The sequence below is a fragment of the Charadrius vociferus genome, unplaced genomic scaffold (genome assembly GCF_000708025.1).
Source record: "Charadrius vociferus isolate BGI_N301 unplaced genomic scaffold, ASM70802v2 scaffold787, whole genome shotgun sequence".
NCBI classification, from domain to species: Eukaryota; Metazoa; Chordata; class Aves; order Charadriiformes; family Charadriidae; genus Charadrius; species Charadrius vociferus.
Window position 1 is genome coordinate 521,461 of NW_009649307.1, and position 14,433 is coordinate 535,893.

A 14,433-nucleotide genomic window follows, 5' to 3' on the forward strand; every position below is an offset into this window, starting at 1 on the left:
GGCGGAGGAGGGATGGAGGACCTCCTCGAAGCGGCACCTCCCCGGGGAAGAGGGATTGGGCTTTGTTGGGGTGAATTTAACCCCTTTAATCAATTCTGAAAGAGGAGCAGGGAGTGGGGAGGCTCTGCCACTGCTGCTTCTCCGAGGAGGAGTAACAGTTTATAGCCAAACGCTTCACCAGAAAGCTAAGTGCAGGTTTGCCACTGTTACAGGTGTCCCAGCTGGTGTTGCTCCAGCTGCAATTGATGCTGGAGGTTTTGGGGGGTGTCCCAGGACCCACCTTGTCCTCAGCCTCTGCCCCAGGGGCCACCCCCCAGCACAGCAGGGTCACCAAAGGGGACCTGTCCCTGGGTGCGTGGATGGTGTATCTCCAGCATCCTTGTGCCTCTCCAGGGACCTCTCTGGCTCCCAGTTCTGACTCCTCACAGGAGAGGAGACTTTCTCTCAGGAATTAGTTTTCCCTCAACACACAGCAGCTCTCTGCTCCGCAGCGTCCCCTTTCCTGGAGATACGAGGCGCTGCCAGCTGTCCTCAGCACAACTAGCCCTCCTCCAGCCTGCCAGTGCATTTCAGAAGAGAGCGGCACCATTTCTGCATCTCCCATTCCTAGAAAATACCTCTTTTTGACCGCGTTATTTCCAAGCGATGTAACATCACTAAAGAGAATAAACCCATGGCTGCCTCTACCTCGCCAGGCGTTGCAAGGCTGCGCTTCCAGACTGCAGCACCCTCTCACACCCCGGGTTCCTCAGCTGTAATTTGGGGGTCAGCTCTTTCGGTGGAAGTGTAAACGGTACATTTACACGAACAAGAGGCGTTTGGGAAGCGTGCCCAGCCTGGCAGAGCGTGCGGCCGAGCGGCGGCATTGCTGGGACAGGCCGGAGCATCGGACTGTCTGGAATGTGGAATGTAAACAGAGCGTGTTACCAGCAACAGCCCGGCTTCGTGCTACAACCCAAACCTACCGTGCTGTCTCTTGGGAGGAGCAAAACCCATGCTCCTGCCTGCTCGAATTGCAGCCCAGGGGCCACTTGTCACTTGTCATGTTGGATCAAATCATAACTGTAAATAAGCTGTGCTCCTTCTCCGCACCCCACCACCCCCCAGCCCTGACATTTTCAGCTATTGAAACTCCAGCCTCAGCCTCCCTGGCTTGCACCCGGCCGTAGGGAGCGATGTAAATACGCTGTGCTGGGAGCCCAAGTGCTCGGGCCATGCTCCCAGGGCTGAGGAGTGCTGGCCCCAGGAGGGAAGTGCCTTCCATTCCTCTGAGCCTGCCCGCCTTGCTGTGGACCAACACAGAAGGGAACAACTCCACCGGCTTTTCACGCCTTAATGTTTTCAAACATCTTAAACTGATGAACACAAATGTTGAAAGCCTGCTCGCAAGAGGCTACCTTTGCAGGATAACTCCAGAGGACTGTTTGGCCTGAAATCTCAAGGCAGGACTGGGAAGCGTGAGCAGGGGCAGATCAGCCGGCAAAGGAGAGGAACCAGTTGCGATCCCACTCACCCCAAGCTCTACGCAGTCATCGTGAGGTCAGTCAGCCTTATGACCTGAAAAAAAATCCAATAGCTTCAGCCCATGCCTCCCTGTTCATTTGCAATGGGAGCATGCCGGGCTCACCCAGGCTCCGAGGTGCTCCGTGACAGGAGAAGGGTGCTGCAGGTAGCACCCAGGTTAGGTGATGGAAAGACAAGAGTGGCTGCCTGCAGGTCGCAAGGAGCCATGGCCAGCACCGGGACCAGGACTCCTTTGTCCTGCACCTAGCAAGGGCTTTACAGACCCTCCATCATCCTCACCGCCTGGATGGGGTCCTTCTTGCACAAGATCCTCTTCCTCATGAAGGAAAGAAGCAGCATTTTCTCCATTTTTTGGAGAGGAAGATTAGGCAGGAGAGTAGCTGATGAGCACACAACATGCACATCTGCCACCTTCTTTCTTTTCTCTCACCTCCAAGACACAGACACATGCATGGTAGTGACTGTCTGAGAGACTTGGGGCTAGATTTGTTAGAGGATGTGCTTTTTGGGGATGAGAAAAAAAAGGGTGTACACTTATGTAGAAAATGAATACAAAGCAACAAGGCAGCAAAAATCATACCCTGGACATGGACCGGAGAGAAGAGTTGTTGGACGGAACCTGTGAAACATGCTGTCTGCCAAAGTGACCCAGCCCAGTGGTGACAAAGGGATGCCTGAGGTCTTCGTGTCCTGCAAGCACCTCTTCCTGCCTCCCACCAAGTGCAGCAAACCAATGCCGATCAGTTAAGCCACACTTTTTATTGTATTGTATTCCATGCAATATGTTCATGTTTTATAGTTTGACAGAGGGAGGGATAAAGATAAATGTTAGACATAAACAAAAGCAGAAAGGTCATTTGTAACAGGTCCTGAGAAGGAAAGGCACATCGTAACCACTGAATTCAACAGAATGGAAACCTTGGATAGAGGAAGACAACGCTGGAAAGGGGACGAGGGAGGGGGTGTTTCAAGTTGGGCGATGTGGAAGCAGGTTTGACAGCAATCTGCATTTCCCCACCCACCAAGGTCTGTAGTTCAAATGGGTTTGGGGACCTCAATATTTAACCAAACCACTTCCACACTGCCGTTGCTGGAGAGAGTCCAAGATCCCCAACTCCTCCAGGCTTAGTCAGCACCAAGGAGCAGCGCAGGACTCAAAGCTCCATCCTGCAGAGACGAGCTGGGAAAGGGCAGCTGGTGGAGAGGCAGGAGGGAAGGCTGCCCAGCACTGAGGGACCCCGAGCCATCTCCCACCCGGCACTGCCAGATGACAGGAGCACCGTGGACCGCGGCATCGCTGGTGACCTGTGGGTATTGCTATTCGCCGACATCAAAGACCACGGGGAAGGGAATGCCGGGGCAGAGAATGAGTACAGCAGAGAAACGGTTGGCACGGACACTGGCACACATCTCCGTCAGGTCAGACACCAGAGGGATTGTAGCACCTCGAAGGAAGCAGCAGCAAAATCGTGTGCTGTGCCTGATTTAAGGCAGCAGTTGCCACTTGTGATCCAGCGCCAGGAAGCACAAGGTTCCTGCCAGAGCAGCACAAAGGACTCCACGGCTGGGCTTGGATGCTGGGACCCTGCCGGTACAGCGACCACAGCACACCCTCCAGTGAGCCACTCTCATGCACTGGACACGACAGGGTACTTCTGGGAACTGTCACACAGTGGAAATGAGCAGAAAACCAGAGCAGAGGCGTGCGGTGCTGGGCTCACGCTATTGCTCCCACGAGACAACCAGGCAAACATCTCTTCCAGGCACCCAGTCCCGCTGCGACAGAGATACAACGGTGTCTTATCTTGGCTTGCAGGAGAGGAGACGGTTCAGCTTCACTTTGGGATCAAGAGCAGGGACAGTTCTGTCATCACTTGGCTATAACAGAGCCAGCCTCGCTCCTGTAACTAGATGTTGAAGTGTTTTGCATGTTAAAAGGGTGAACATTTAGCAGCCGAGATTTCTTCCTGAGCCCCTTTTCTTCAGTTTGTTACCTGCGACCCTTTCCCAGTTCCTCTAAGCCATCCTGAAGATCACAGCCAGGCTGAAACAGGCAGCAAGAGGGCAGAAGCACGAGGCAGCGGCAGGGCTGAGCCTGATGCCTTTCCTGAGCAGCACAAGCCGGAGATGGGTCTGCCGCTGGGCACAGGTCCCTCCCCAGGCAGGTGGTGGGCACGGGTAAGGGTCTTACAGCCTGGGGTGTGGCAGGGCAGGGATGGAGTTTGAGAGGTTTTACTCAAGCCTGTGAGAAGAGGGCTGCGTTATGTTGGCAGTGGGCAGCCCAAAAGCACAGGCAGGCAGCAGGGCTTCGCCTCGAGCCGGTGGCCAGGAGGAACAGCTCAGGGTGTTCCTGGCTGAGATCAGGCACAGGGTTTCCATCTCTGACCAACCCTACCAAGTGAGAAGGTTGTACAAGCTTTTGCCTTTGCCTTCATGAACTTTGCACTGGGCTCCAGGAGAGGGCTGTGCTGCCTCTTGGCTGGGGCTTCATTCGGTCCGTGGCAGATTGTAAACTTTAGTCCCTGCTGAGAGATAAGCTAGACCTGGAGTTGGCCTCCAGGTGAAAGGCTCTTTAGCTGGTTCTGCCTGACTGCAGCCCCCAGTGGCTGCTCAGGGCTGGTGTGCCAGCAACACTGCCTCCCCCACCACAGCCCAGCCCTGGGACACTGCAAAATCCCAAGAGCCTGGGGGAAGATGCTCTGGGGTCTAGCTCAGGCCCTGGAAAGCCTGGACAAGGCAGGACAGGCAGCAGGCTGGAGCCAGGCAGTGCCCTGCCATCACAGTGTTACCTCTACATCTGACTGCGGCAACGCTGAGCTGTGCTACGGGGTCATCATCTGCAGAGGTAACGACGCAATGGGAGGGTGTTCCTCCCTGCTGCTGTCCGAGGACCCAACGCTGCCAGCACCCAGGGCTTGGAGCCACGAGGAGGCCAGTGAGCAGACGGATAGTGCCCTAAGCCAGGGCTTCTTTCCAAAGGCCGTAAGGAGAAGCGATCAGCATCCACGTGGAGGCAGGTGGCTCTAGGATCAAGCCCTGGAGATGGGCCAGGACCAGGTTCCGGAGGCCTTACCCCTGTTGCTCTCAGGATGCGATGACAGCTCAGGCCTTATGATCTGAGGTGCAGAGCTGGAGTTGAGGGAGATGGGGGGAGCCTTCCTCTTCTGCTGCAGGAAACCACCCTGGTGCCTGCAAAAGCATGGGATGTCCCCTCACTGCTTAGGCCGGGGCTGGCCATCGAGGCTGGTGCTCTTCTCCTGCGTGGGCTGTGTCCACACCAGCACAGACACCGATAGCAGGGAGCAGAGACAGGAACGATGGCGACCCTGAGGGGACATCACGCTGGGGCTATGTACAGAAGGCTGGGAAGGAGCTGTCACCTCCAGGGAGCAGCATCTGCCACTCAGCCGCCTTTCTTCCTCTGCACGCTCACGCTGCGTATGCTCTGCCACAGCCCCCGTGGCCAAAGCCCACTCCTCGTGGGGCTCCTGTCTCTAGGCTCGAAGGTGTCACCAGCCCAGCGTCTCCACAGCCAGCGCAGCAAAGCCCCCGAGGCACCACCATGGCCCACATGTTCTCACTTGTGCCCCACGTGGGCTTGGACAAGGCTCAGTGCCCAGCAGATGCTGCAGGGGATGAACCTGCCAGGGGGCTGGGGCTCCTCCAGCACCTCCCTCTGTCCCACAAAGCTTAATCCACAGCATCTCCCCCAGCTGCTGGGAGGAAAGGGGGGGCTGGTACCCCACGACCACCCCTAACCAACATCCCCCAGCAAGTTCACAGCTGTTGCCAAGCGGAGGGGAGAGGATAAGGCGCAGAGCGAGTCATCCCCTGGTCTTGTGATGGAGTTTGGTGGAAAAATCATCCTCTTCCACCCCCTGGCTTGGGAAGAAGAGCACTGGGGGGCACCATGCGTGCCCGCAGCCAGCCTGGCCCAAGGGCCGTAGCCACGCTCACATGTGGGCAGAGAAGAAGAGGTTGTGCCCACACTCATGCACCACATGGATGCTCTTAAAAAAATGGGACTTATGAGTGTGGGAGGGGGATTTCCTGAGACCGCAGAGAAGCAAAGGCCGCGTTGAACAGTCAGGGACAGGCGCGCTGGTGTCAGAGCAGTCCTGCCTTAAGGCTGCAAGTGTTCCAGGTACTGCGGCAGTGGGTTCTCCTTGACGTATTTCTGAATGTACCAGCACGTCAGGTGAGCTTTCAGGTCTTCCTCCACCACAAAATCCAGGGCTGCCTGCAAGCAACCGGAGAGGACAAATGGGTTACAACCAGCACCCCCAGCCTGTGCTCTCCCCAGAAACCTCCCGGAGGTCCGGACTCCCGTACCCCGCACACAGATGGGAGAAGCAGCCGATCGCCCTCACGGACCTGCTGTGCCAGGCAGGCTGAGGGACAGGGACAGGGGGAGAGCATGGCCATCTTGCCACAGCCCCCACAGGGTCCCCAGTTTAACCAGAGGCACTGGGGACCCCCGGGTAACCCTCAACACATCCAGCCTGGTGGTGACCCACTGCACTGCAGGAGATTCAGCCACATCACGTAAAGGCCACTTTCATCACCCATTTGCCCTGGCTTACGGCGCCAGGGAGCAGCTGTAACCCCAAACCATCACCCTGCAGCCCTCCCCACACTGCTCGCAGCTCCTCAGCTCTCCCTGCACAGCTGCAGACCTCAAAAGCAGGGTCCAAGGCAGGAGAAGGGCTCGGGAGGACCTTAAATCTTTGACGTGAGGGGGTCCAGCCCCCAGGAGAGGCGCTACATCAGCCCTGGCAAGGTGGGCATGAGGGCTGTTTGCTGTGCGGAGGAAAGGGCCGAGCCTGGACGAGCGGCTGGATGTGCTGGCACCCACCCAGCCCCTCTCGCTGCCAGAAATAGGAATAGCTGACCACGGATTTCCACCTGCCCCACCATCAGAGCGGGGATGGTTCCTGTAGGGCAATGCCAGTGCAATGGGGCCTGGCTTCAACCAGGGTCTCCAGCCACAGCTGGGACAGCGACAGCTTCTGCCCAGGGGGAGAAGGGGTGGCTGGGGCCGTACCTTCGCGAGGTGCTTGGCTATCCCTCTCCCTCGGTAGGCATCCGGTACTTCTGTGTGCTGCAAGTCCACGATCCGCTTCCCCACGTATTCGTAGAGCAACACCGCCTTGTCATGGCAACCTGGGGGATGCGAGAGCGGGGTGAGGCTCGGGATGTCCCCAGGCTCCCACCCCACCGTGGGACTGCTACAACAGCCCTCGCACCGTTCCTCACACCCACGGGAACGCCTGTGGCACTGGGTGGTCTCACGCAGTGAAAAGTCTCAGCGGATATTTTACTTTTGGTGACACATGGACATCCTTGTTGGTTGTCCTTCCGCCGAGGAGCAACAAAAGGCGGATCTGCTTGGATTTTCCAAGCCTCTGGACCTTTTCTACCCAGCCCTGAATCAAGGGCCGAGGTGCCAACACAACACATTTAGGGTAGGAATGCAGCTGGCGGGGAGGGGTGGGATGTGTTGATGGGGGAGGGAGCCGAAAGAGGAGGGGGAAGAACAGGGCAAAGCTGACCCAGGTAACAGCCAACTCTTTCCTCTCTACAGCACAGATGTTCTTTGCCATGGCATATAAAGCAGGAGAAGGACTTCTTGGCCTGGTGTCACAGCATTTGGACAGATGCATTTTGGGGAAGATGCTGGGCAGAGATGAATCCCACAGACAGGAAAGGGCACGCAGGCGTGGAAGGGGGTTTGTGCACACACATTTACATGCACGCACACACACACAGGCTTCCTGTTGCGACACCCTGACCTTTCTCACAGCAGTTCAGTTACAGGGTAAAAGAAGTGTCAGCACACGTGTAAATCAGAGGAGAGCTCATAACACCCCTCTGGCTTCCTCTGCCGAACCTGAGCTTCTGTCTTCAACGCAAAAGCAAACATTTCATTTCTAGAGGGTTTCTGTATTTCAAGTATTTACAGGCATCAGTCCTGCCCCTCTCAGCCTCTAGTTCACCAAAAAGCCAGGCTCTTTTGGTCTCTACAGATCCCAGATCCCCGCCTCTGTCTCAGGACAGAGAGTTTGGGGTGAACGGCTGGGACAGGCAGAGGTAAGGGGGTGGGAAGGGGCTTGCCTCTTCCCCGTTAGTAAGATCAGTGCACATGAGATCTTACAGCCCCATTTTACAGCCATAAATCTTTGCAGGTGAACCACAGCGTTTCCCTGCGTGCATCCAGGCGTCCCCAAAAAAGCCAAGAGCCAAGGGAGCAGCTGCGAGCCCAGCTCCTCCCCAGCAGCACAGACCCACCTCCTTCGAGAGGAAGCCCACCCAGGTCGGGGCACAAGCAAAGCCGGGCGCCCTCATCCTCCCATCAGAAGGGTCACGTTTGGTGGCAGCTCTCTTAGAGGTGCTATCGGCAGAGCTGGCAGCACCAAAGGCTGTAAAACGCTCTTATAACAGTGGCTTTCACATGCTCCAGACGTGCCACTCCGCTCTCCTCCCAGGCCAAAACTTCCCATAGACTCTGCCTGACGTTTTGGTAAGATCAAAATTAAATCCTAAGTGATGACAGAGCAAAAGATTGTGGGTTTTTTTTGTGTTTTTTTTTTTTTTAATATACTTTAATATATTTTTATATATTTGATCCATATAGAAATATCACCCACGAAAATGCATTTTAAAGCAGAAGATGATGCACACTGAAAAATCTCAGATCTGTCCTGGACAGACTTTCCCTCGATATTCACTGTATCACAGTAGCACCGCAGAACGCCAGCTGGGATGGGAGCTGCAGGGTGCCACCAGCGTACAGACGGACACACACAGAGCCCAAAGGATTTTTCAACTGGCTCTGCAGAGAAAGCCAGTGCTTTGGAAAGCCAATGCTGTGGGAAACTGGTCCCAGTTCAGAAAAACAGCCAAGTACATAAATGCATCTGTACATGCTCACCTCAGTGATGGGACCCTGAGCCAACCGGGACATGAAATCCAGGACACTCGTGCCATAGGGTTTGGTGCGGGCCCTGCAGGTGACACCAATGGCTTGGGAGGAGATTGCTGCTGTGTCCCCACTCCTGTGCAGCCCTGGGGCTGGGCTGGGCTGGGCTACGCCGAGCGTCTCCCAGTCTCCCATCTCCAGCTCCCTGCTGCAGGATGGTAGGTGATGCAGACCCACAAATCAGGGTGTTTTTTTGCATCCAGACTGCAAGAGAAGCGGATGGAGGGGGACAGCCAGAGGTGAGTGGTTATGCTTAAAGGTCATCGTAAATACACCCTACAGCCTCTCCAGGCAAGAATGTGTCAAGCTAAACCCATAAGCTGGGCACAGCTGGATGCATGGGATTGCACTGCCACGGGGGCCAGAGGTGGGAAAAAGCCCAGATCAGCAAAGGTGAAACAAGACAGGATTCGAAAGGATTTCAGTCTTGTGAGAGAGCATTCCGCTCAGATTCTCCACTGTCTGCTGTCGGGCTGTGCGCTCGCAGCAGCCCTGCCTGCAAGGAGACGCCGGCTCACAGCACACATCCTGCAGGAACAGCCTCTCCTGGAGATCGAGATCCCTCTTCCTCCACTGAGTAAGGCTGGAGGTGGCCAACGGCTTGCAAAGGGAGGGGAAGGACCGGCCAGCAGAAAGCCCATTTCCTTCAAAAACAGCTGCTCTGCACATCCTCTCCACACTATCCTCACTGGGGCCCAGAGCCTCTGGGAAAAGCAGGGTGAAGCAGGCTGTACCCCCAGACCAGGACCGGTCCTGTGTTCTGCAGGCATAACCCATATTTTCCCACCAAAAAAGCCTCCCCGGGGCCAGAGGGATAAGACGAGGGAACTGAGGTGCTTCACTGCAATATGTGGTACCTTGGGCACAGAGGGGCTGCTCCCAGCAAAGGGACTATTGCAAAGCTGGGGGGAACTGGAAGCAGCGTTGAGCCTTCGCAGGAACAGCCCAGCCCCAGCTCGTCACAGTCTCCCCCAAAGAGAGGGCACGCAAGCAAAAAACCACACCAAAACATGGCATAAGAGGGATGCCGCAAGACACCCTCCCCCCTGTCTCGTGCCTGTAGACTCCAGGGCAGGGATTTTATCAGCCTGCACGGACTGAGCTTGGCAAAACAGGCTCAGGTCTCGGCTGGCCCGAGCAGCGTCCCGTGAGCCCGAGGATGATGTTTGACTCGCAGACACTCCCCTGCGCAGCGCCTCGGCTTTGAGGCCACCGCAAGCGAGGAAGTCTGAGTCAATGCAAATCAGCACAGCAAGAAAGAGGAGTTAAGAGGAGGCTGCGCCATGGAAATGGCAGCAATGGCAGCGCAGCTGGTCCCCAGCCCTCCCTCCCTCAAATCGCAGGGTGCACAGGGAAGGGGGAAGCTTTTCCAGGAGGTAGGAGAGGGACCAGGTCTAAACTTGCTCTCCATGGAGGGTTTCCACCGGGACCAGTGGTACAGAGCATCCACCCGAGCAGGGTGGACAGCTCTGGGCAGCAGACGAGGCCCCTGCGCCACAGGCTCAGCCACACCACCAGACACAAGCCCCAAAGCCAGGCAGCTTGTGAGCCTCAGGGGGACAAGCAGCGAGCCCAGCCCCAGCCCCGAGCACATCAGGCAACTGGGAAGACGCAGGTACCTCGCTCCATCCCATCCTTCGCTGCCCCCTTCTCCCAGGGCATGCACAGTACCTGCCCGGCGAGGGGATGCTGCAGCACTGGCAGCACAGCAGGACCCGTCCCTCCAACCCGAGTCCTTCTCCCTGTCCCTCTGAGCCAGCCCCAGCCCACAATACACCATTGTGTGCCCAGGACCCGAGCAGGGCAGGGGCTCGGGGAGGGCTGGCTGCCTGCAGGCCAACTCCTGCACTCAGTTGCCAGCCTTTGGAGGCAGCCCCTGAGCTCCACCCTCCTTCGGACACTGCTGCAAAGCCATTCCCTGAGAGCAAAGTGGGGGAAGAGAAGAGACACCAGCCCCATTTCCCGCTCTCAGACCCAGGAAAGCCCAGAGGCAGGCAGCCACTCTGCTCTTCTGGCTGCCGAGCCAAAAGGTGGCCACCCGAAAGCTGCGTGTGGGGTGAGCCAAGAGGACGAGATGTCCTGAGGAGCGTGTGCATCCCAGGCTGGGGCTCACTGCATGCCGCAGGCTGGCCTTGCTCCCCAGGGAGCCACTGGCACGTTACTACGGAGAGAAAACAACACAGAGCACAACAGACAGCGTCGAGCAGAGACGGCGCAACTGTCACCGAGGGGCCTCACTCGCAGGAGCGGCGGTGGGGGAGCACTCTGGTTTGAAGCAGTTTCCTGTTTAGAAGCTCTCTCGAGGCGACTGCGGCACAGGAGAAGAACGGGGACGTCTTGATTCAGTGTCCGGCGACCAGGTCCCTTCATCCCCGCTGCAAACTCGGCAGCTTTCTCCTCCTGGAGGACATCTGCCCCAGCAGGGAAGAAAGCACCAAGGCATGACCTGCTCCAATTTTCCTAAAAAACCCAAGCCTGGACTCCTGACAAGGAACTCCTGAGACTCAAATCAGCAGCAGGCAAAGCAGGAGCTTCCAACCACCAGATCCTGCCCAAACCCAGCTGGGGAGGAGCAGGAGGTTTGGGAAGTGTGGCTTGCTGCACCCACGCATCGAATGAATGGGAGCGCGGGTGTGCAAGAAGCCCACGCATCCCCGAGGGACTGGAGCCGCTCGGTGCATGCGGTGAGCCCATCTCCTGACCGGAGATCCTGAAGTGTTTGATGGGCATCGAGCAAAGAGGCCACTGCTAAAAGTGCTGTTCCCCTGCCCCAAGCAGCTGTGCCAGCAGCTGGACTCACCAGCCAACTACTCTGGGGGGTGTGTGAGGAGTCTCTTTGGGTTTCTTGTTTTGACCAGAAATTTTATCTCTGATCAAAAAACCCCTCCAACTATTCCTGTCAAAGCTGGCCTATGTGATTCCTATGAAAGTTTTTAGCTTTGACAAATTGATGTTTTCCAACAAAGTCGCTGCCTGAGGAGGTTTCTGGCTAGCTCGTGCTGTTAGTCGCATCTTAACCCTTTACAAATCCAGTTGGGCTTCTTTCTACCCTCCTCTCGGAGGGACAACAAAGCTTGGTGAAGTCTGGTTATACTCAGCTGTACAGCGTCTCAATGCTTCTGTGTTTGGGATGCAAGGAAAAAAAGGAATGTGTTAAAGTGAAGCAGCTATTTCTATCAGAGTTTTAGGAGCCATGTGCAGCAACGAGGGCTCACAGAAGGGAAAGACACAGCAACCCAGAAAACACCACACACAATTCATCTTTCTTGTGTCTGAGGAGGGAGTCCTGACACGAGGTTACATGGGGGCGCAGAGGCGAACACAGGGCGATGCTGAAAACAAACACTTTCACAACCAATTCACAGCTTTCATGGTGTCTCAGGCCTCTCGTGACAGCGATTTCCATAATAATATCAGCACAGAAGGTTTTCTCCCCATCATCACGCTACCGTAAACCACCAAGCCACCAGCCCAGTGACCAGCTATTACTGGAGCTGAGCGAAGCCTGGGTCCTTGGTCCACGAGCCCGACGCATCCATGTTTTCCCAGAGCACCACCCACACTCAGCATCTAGCTGAAGTTAGAACCAAGACACCAGAGACAAGCTGACCCTGGAGCCCACTGGCGAGTTGTGGGTTCATCTCTGCCAGAGTGCAGTAGCACAGGACAAGAGTGCTCTCAGAGGGACGCGTGGGTCACACCAAAGCTATGATCTGTGCCCGGCCCGTTTCTTTGGCAGGGAAAACCTGCCAGAGCATTCAGCATCACTGATGCTCATCGTGCCAGGAGCGAGAGTGAGGAAGAGAGCAGCCCAGGAAATAAACACCCTACCACGCACTCCCACGGGGATGGTTATCTTCTGACCACCTTCCAGAGCTTGGCTATTATCAGCAAATGCCTAATGAGGAGGAGGAGAGATGGATCACCTGCCCCGCGTGGATGTTAGTCAGCCCCGCAGCAGGAACACCGTCACACCAGGACACTGCACAGTTCGGCTTCCTTACGTGGCCGGCACTGAACTCACAATAAAGGGTTCAATTTCCCTGAACTCCCAGAAAAAAAGCCAACCCTGATCATGGGGATCCACCTACAACCCTGGGAAGACCGTGGCTCCACTGAGCCGCAGCGGTCTCCTCCTGAAGCAGGAGGTTTTGTGCCGATTCACACTTGACTCCCACCACAGGTCCCACAGTTGATGCTCTCAAAGTTCATCCTCTCCAGACCCAACTCATCCCCACTCAGCCGCCAAACACTACTCGGCCCACGGCGTGGCTGGCAGAGGTTTTATTCAGCAAGCCAAGATAAAAAGATAACATTTCCCTAATAACTGTTGGTCCTCAGCTCTTCCCTCTCTTCGATGCACGTACAAACTTTGCTGACAGCGACAATGCTGCATTACCGCTCTCGCGATGGCACTGGGGACCCGTCACCTGGGACCTCCTTTGAGCTCTCTCTCTGTTTGAAATAAGCAGTTGGTGAAATTGTTTTCTCCGCACCCAGCGCACACGTCTCCTCCTTGCTCCACCACTGCTGAGCCTCCAGCTTGCACTTTGTAATTAGTGGTTGAAATTAAAAAAAAAAAAAAAAATTAATAAGTGAAGTATAAGTGGAAGAAGAGCGAAAGAAAACAAAACAAGTGATGCAAAGGCAATCACTCACCACCTCCCTTGGGTAGACCGATGTCAAGCCAGTTCCCAAGCAAAAGATGGCTAACCTCCCTAAACCACCTTCTTTTCCCTTTTATTGCTGAGCATGACATTATACGGAACGGAATATCTCTGCTTAGTTTGGGTCATCTTCCTCGTTGTGTCCCCTTGCAACCAATTGCGCAGCCTCCAGTTTGCTGCGGGGGACAGACTGAAACAGAGGCGGCCTTGGTGCTGTGCAAACACTGTTCGGCAATATCTAGAACATATGTGTTAACAGTATTGTTTTGGTCATAAATCTAAAACAGCACCATACAAGCTTCTATGAAGAAAGTTAACTCTCTCTCTATCAAATAGATTAAATCAGCAGTCTAGGAATTCTTTTCTTCTAAAACTGATGGAGTAAGAGACAAATATTAGGGAAGAAATCATTGCTAAAATATCTCAGCTAGCAGTAGAGAATCTCTTCCATGGTTTCTCTCTTCCTTTAAATAAGAGAGAAATCAGTTGAAAATTTATGGACTGAATTCTTTTGTGAGTTATGGGGGGAGAGAACAGTCTAAAATAAAATCCAGACTATTCCTGTTGTTTTATTGAGAATGCCTCCTACAGTCTGTATAATTTCTGAACTACCCATTTTATTTATTTATTTTTTTTTTAAAGGCATCTACCCTGCAATTTCCGTAAGGCAGCGAGGCGGCCTGTTTTCCTCAGAGTTCTCTGCATGACAAACAGACAGGGAAGAGACATAGGATCGTTAAATATTTGGGATTAACCATTAAGAGGACGGCTGGAAAGGAATCGGTGTGCTATAAAGAAATTTTAGTGGCATCTACTTTTCTGTTCACTCTACCCAATATGTGACAGAGCTGTTGTGGGGGTCACCATGTCACCAGACCCCCGCAGTCCCGGTCCCACAGACACTCACGGCACTGGAACAGGTAGGATCCCACAGCACTGGGGCCCCCATGGGCCACTCACACCCCCGAGGGACAAGCAGGAATCCCACCCAAAAAGCCACTGAGGGGCTTCCAAACCGAGGAATGTCCCCCCACACCGACCTGTTGTGGCACCTCCGCATCATCCAAAGGCACCTGCTCCTGGGGGCGCTGAGCTAGTCCCCCCCAAAACCTACCCAGGCCAGCATGGCACTTCACACCCCACCACCAACCAAGGGAGCCAAGAGACCCCCAGATCTCCTGGGCCAAGCTTTCAGGGGGGCAGGAAGGATGGGGGGCACCAGTAGGAACAAGGGCACCGGGGAAGGTACGGGGGTGGGGGCTC

General features: G+C 55.3%; 2 protein-coding genes across 2 annotated transcripts in view; both read right to left on the minus strand.

Annotated features, from left to right (window-relative positions):
- TMEM11 (transmembrane protein 11) overlaps nt 1–996 on the minus strand; it is a 10,400-nt gene extending 9,404 nt beyond the window's left edge. Inside the window, exons 1-2 of the mRNA XM_009889222.1 lie at nt 966–996; nt 688–895 (exon numbers count right to left, since the gene is read on the minus strand). Coding sequence (XP_009887524.1) covers nt 688–895; nt 966–996 — 239 coding nt within the window. The remainder of the gene's footprint in view (nt 1–687; nt 896–965) is intronic.
- Nucleotides 997–5,647: 4,651 nt separating this feature from the next.
- On the minus strand, nt 5,648–10,873 carry NATD1 (N-acetyltransferase domain containing 1). The gene is made up of 3 exons (XM_009889223.1): nt 10,699–10,873; nt 6,569–6,687; nt 5,648–5,764 (listed from the first exon to the last, which is right to left on the minus strand). The coding sequence occupies exons 1-3, from the start codon at nt 10,871–10,873 to the stop codon at nt 5,648–5,650; spliced, it is 411 nt and encodes a 136-aa protein (XP_009887525.1).
- Between the last annotated feature and the right edge of the window lie 3,560 nt (nt 10,874–14,433).

Excerpts from the sequence above, each read along its gene's own strand:
- NATD1 (XM_009889223.1), bottom strand. The coding sequence starts at position 10,873 with ATGAAGGGACCTGGTCGCCGGACACTGAATCAAGACGTCCCCGTTCTT. Across the intron at positions 6,688-10,698 it reads CGCCGTCTCTGCTCGACGCT|GTTGCCATGACAAGGCGGTG; the intron begins GTCTGTTGTGCT and ends CGCATCCCCCAG. Across the intron at positions 5,765-6,568 it reads TAGCCAAGCACCTCGCGAAG|GCAGCCCTGGATTTTGTGGT; the intron begins GTACGGCCCCAG and ends GGTTGCTTGCAG.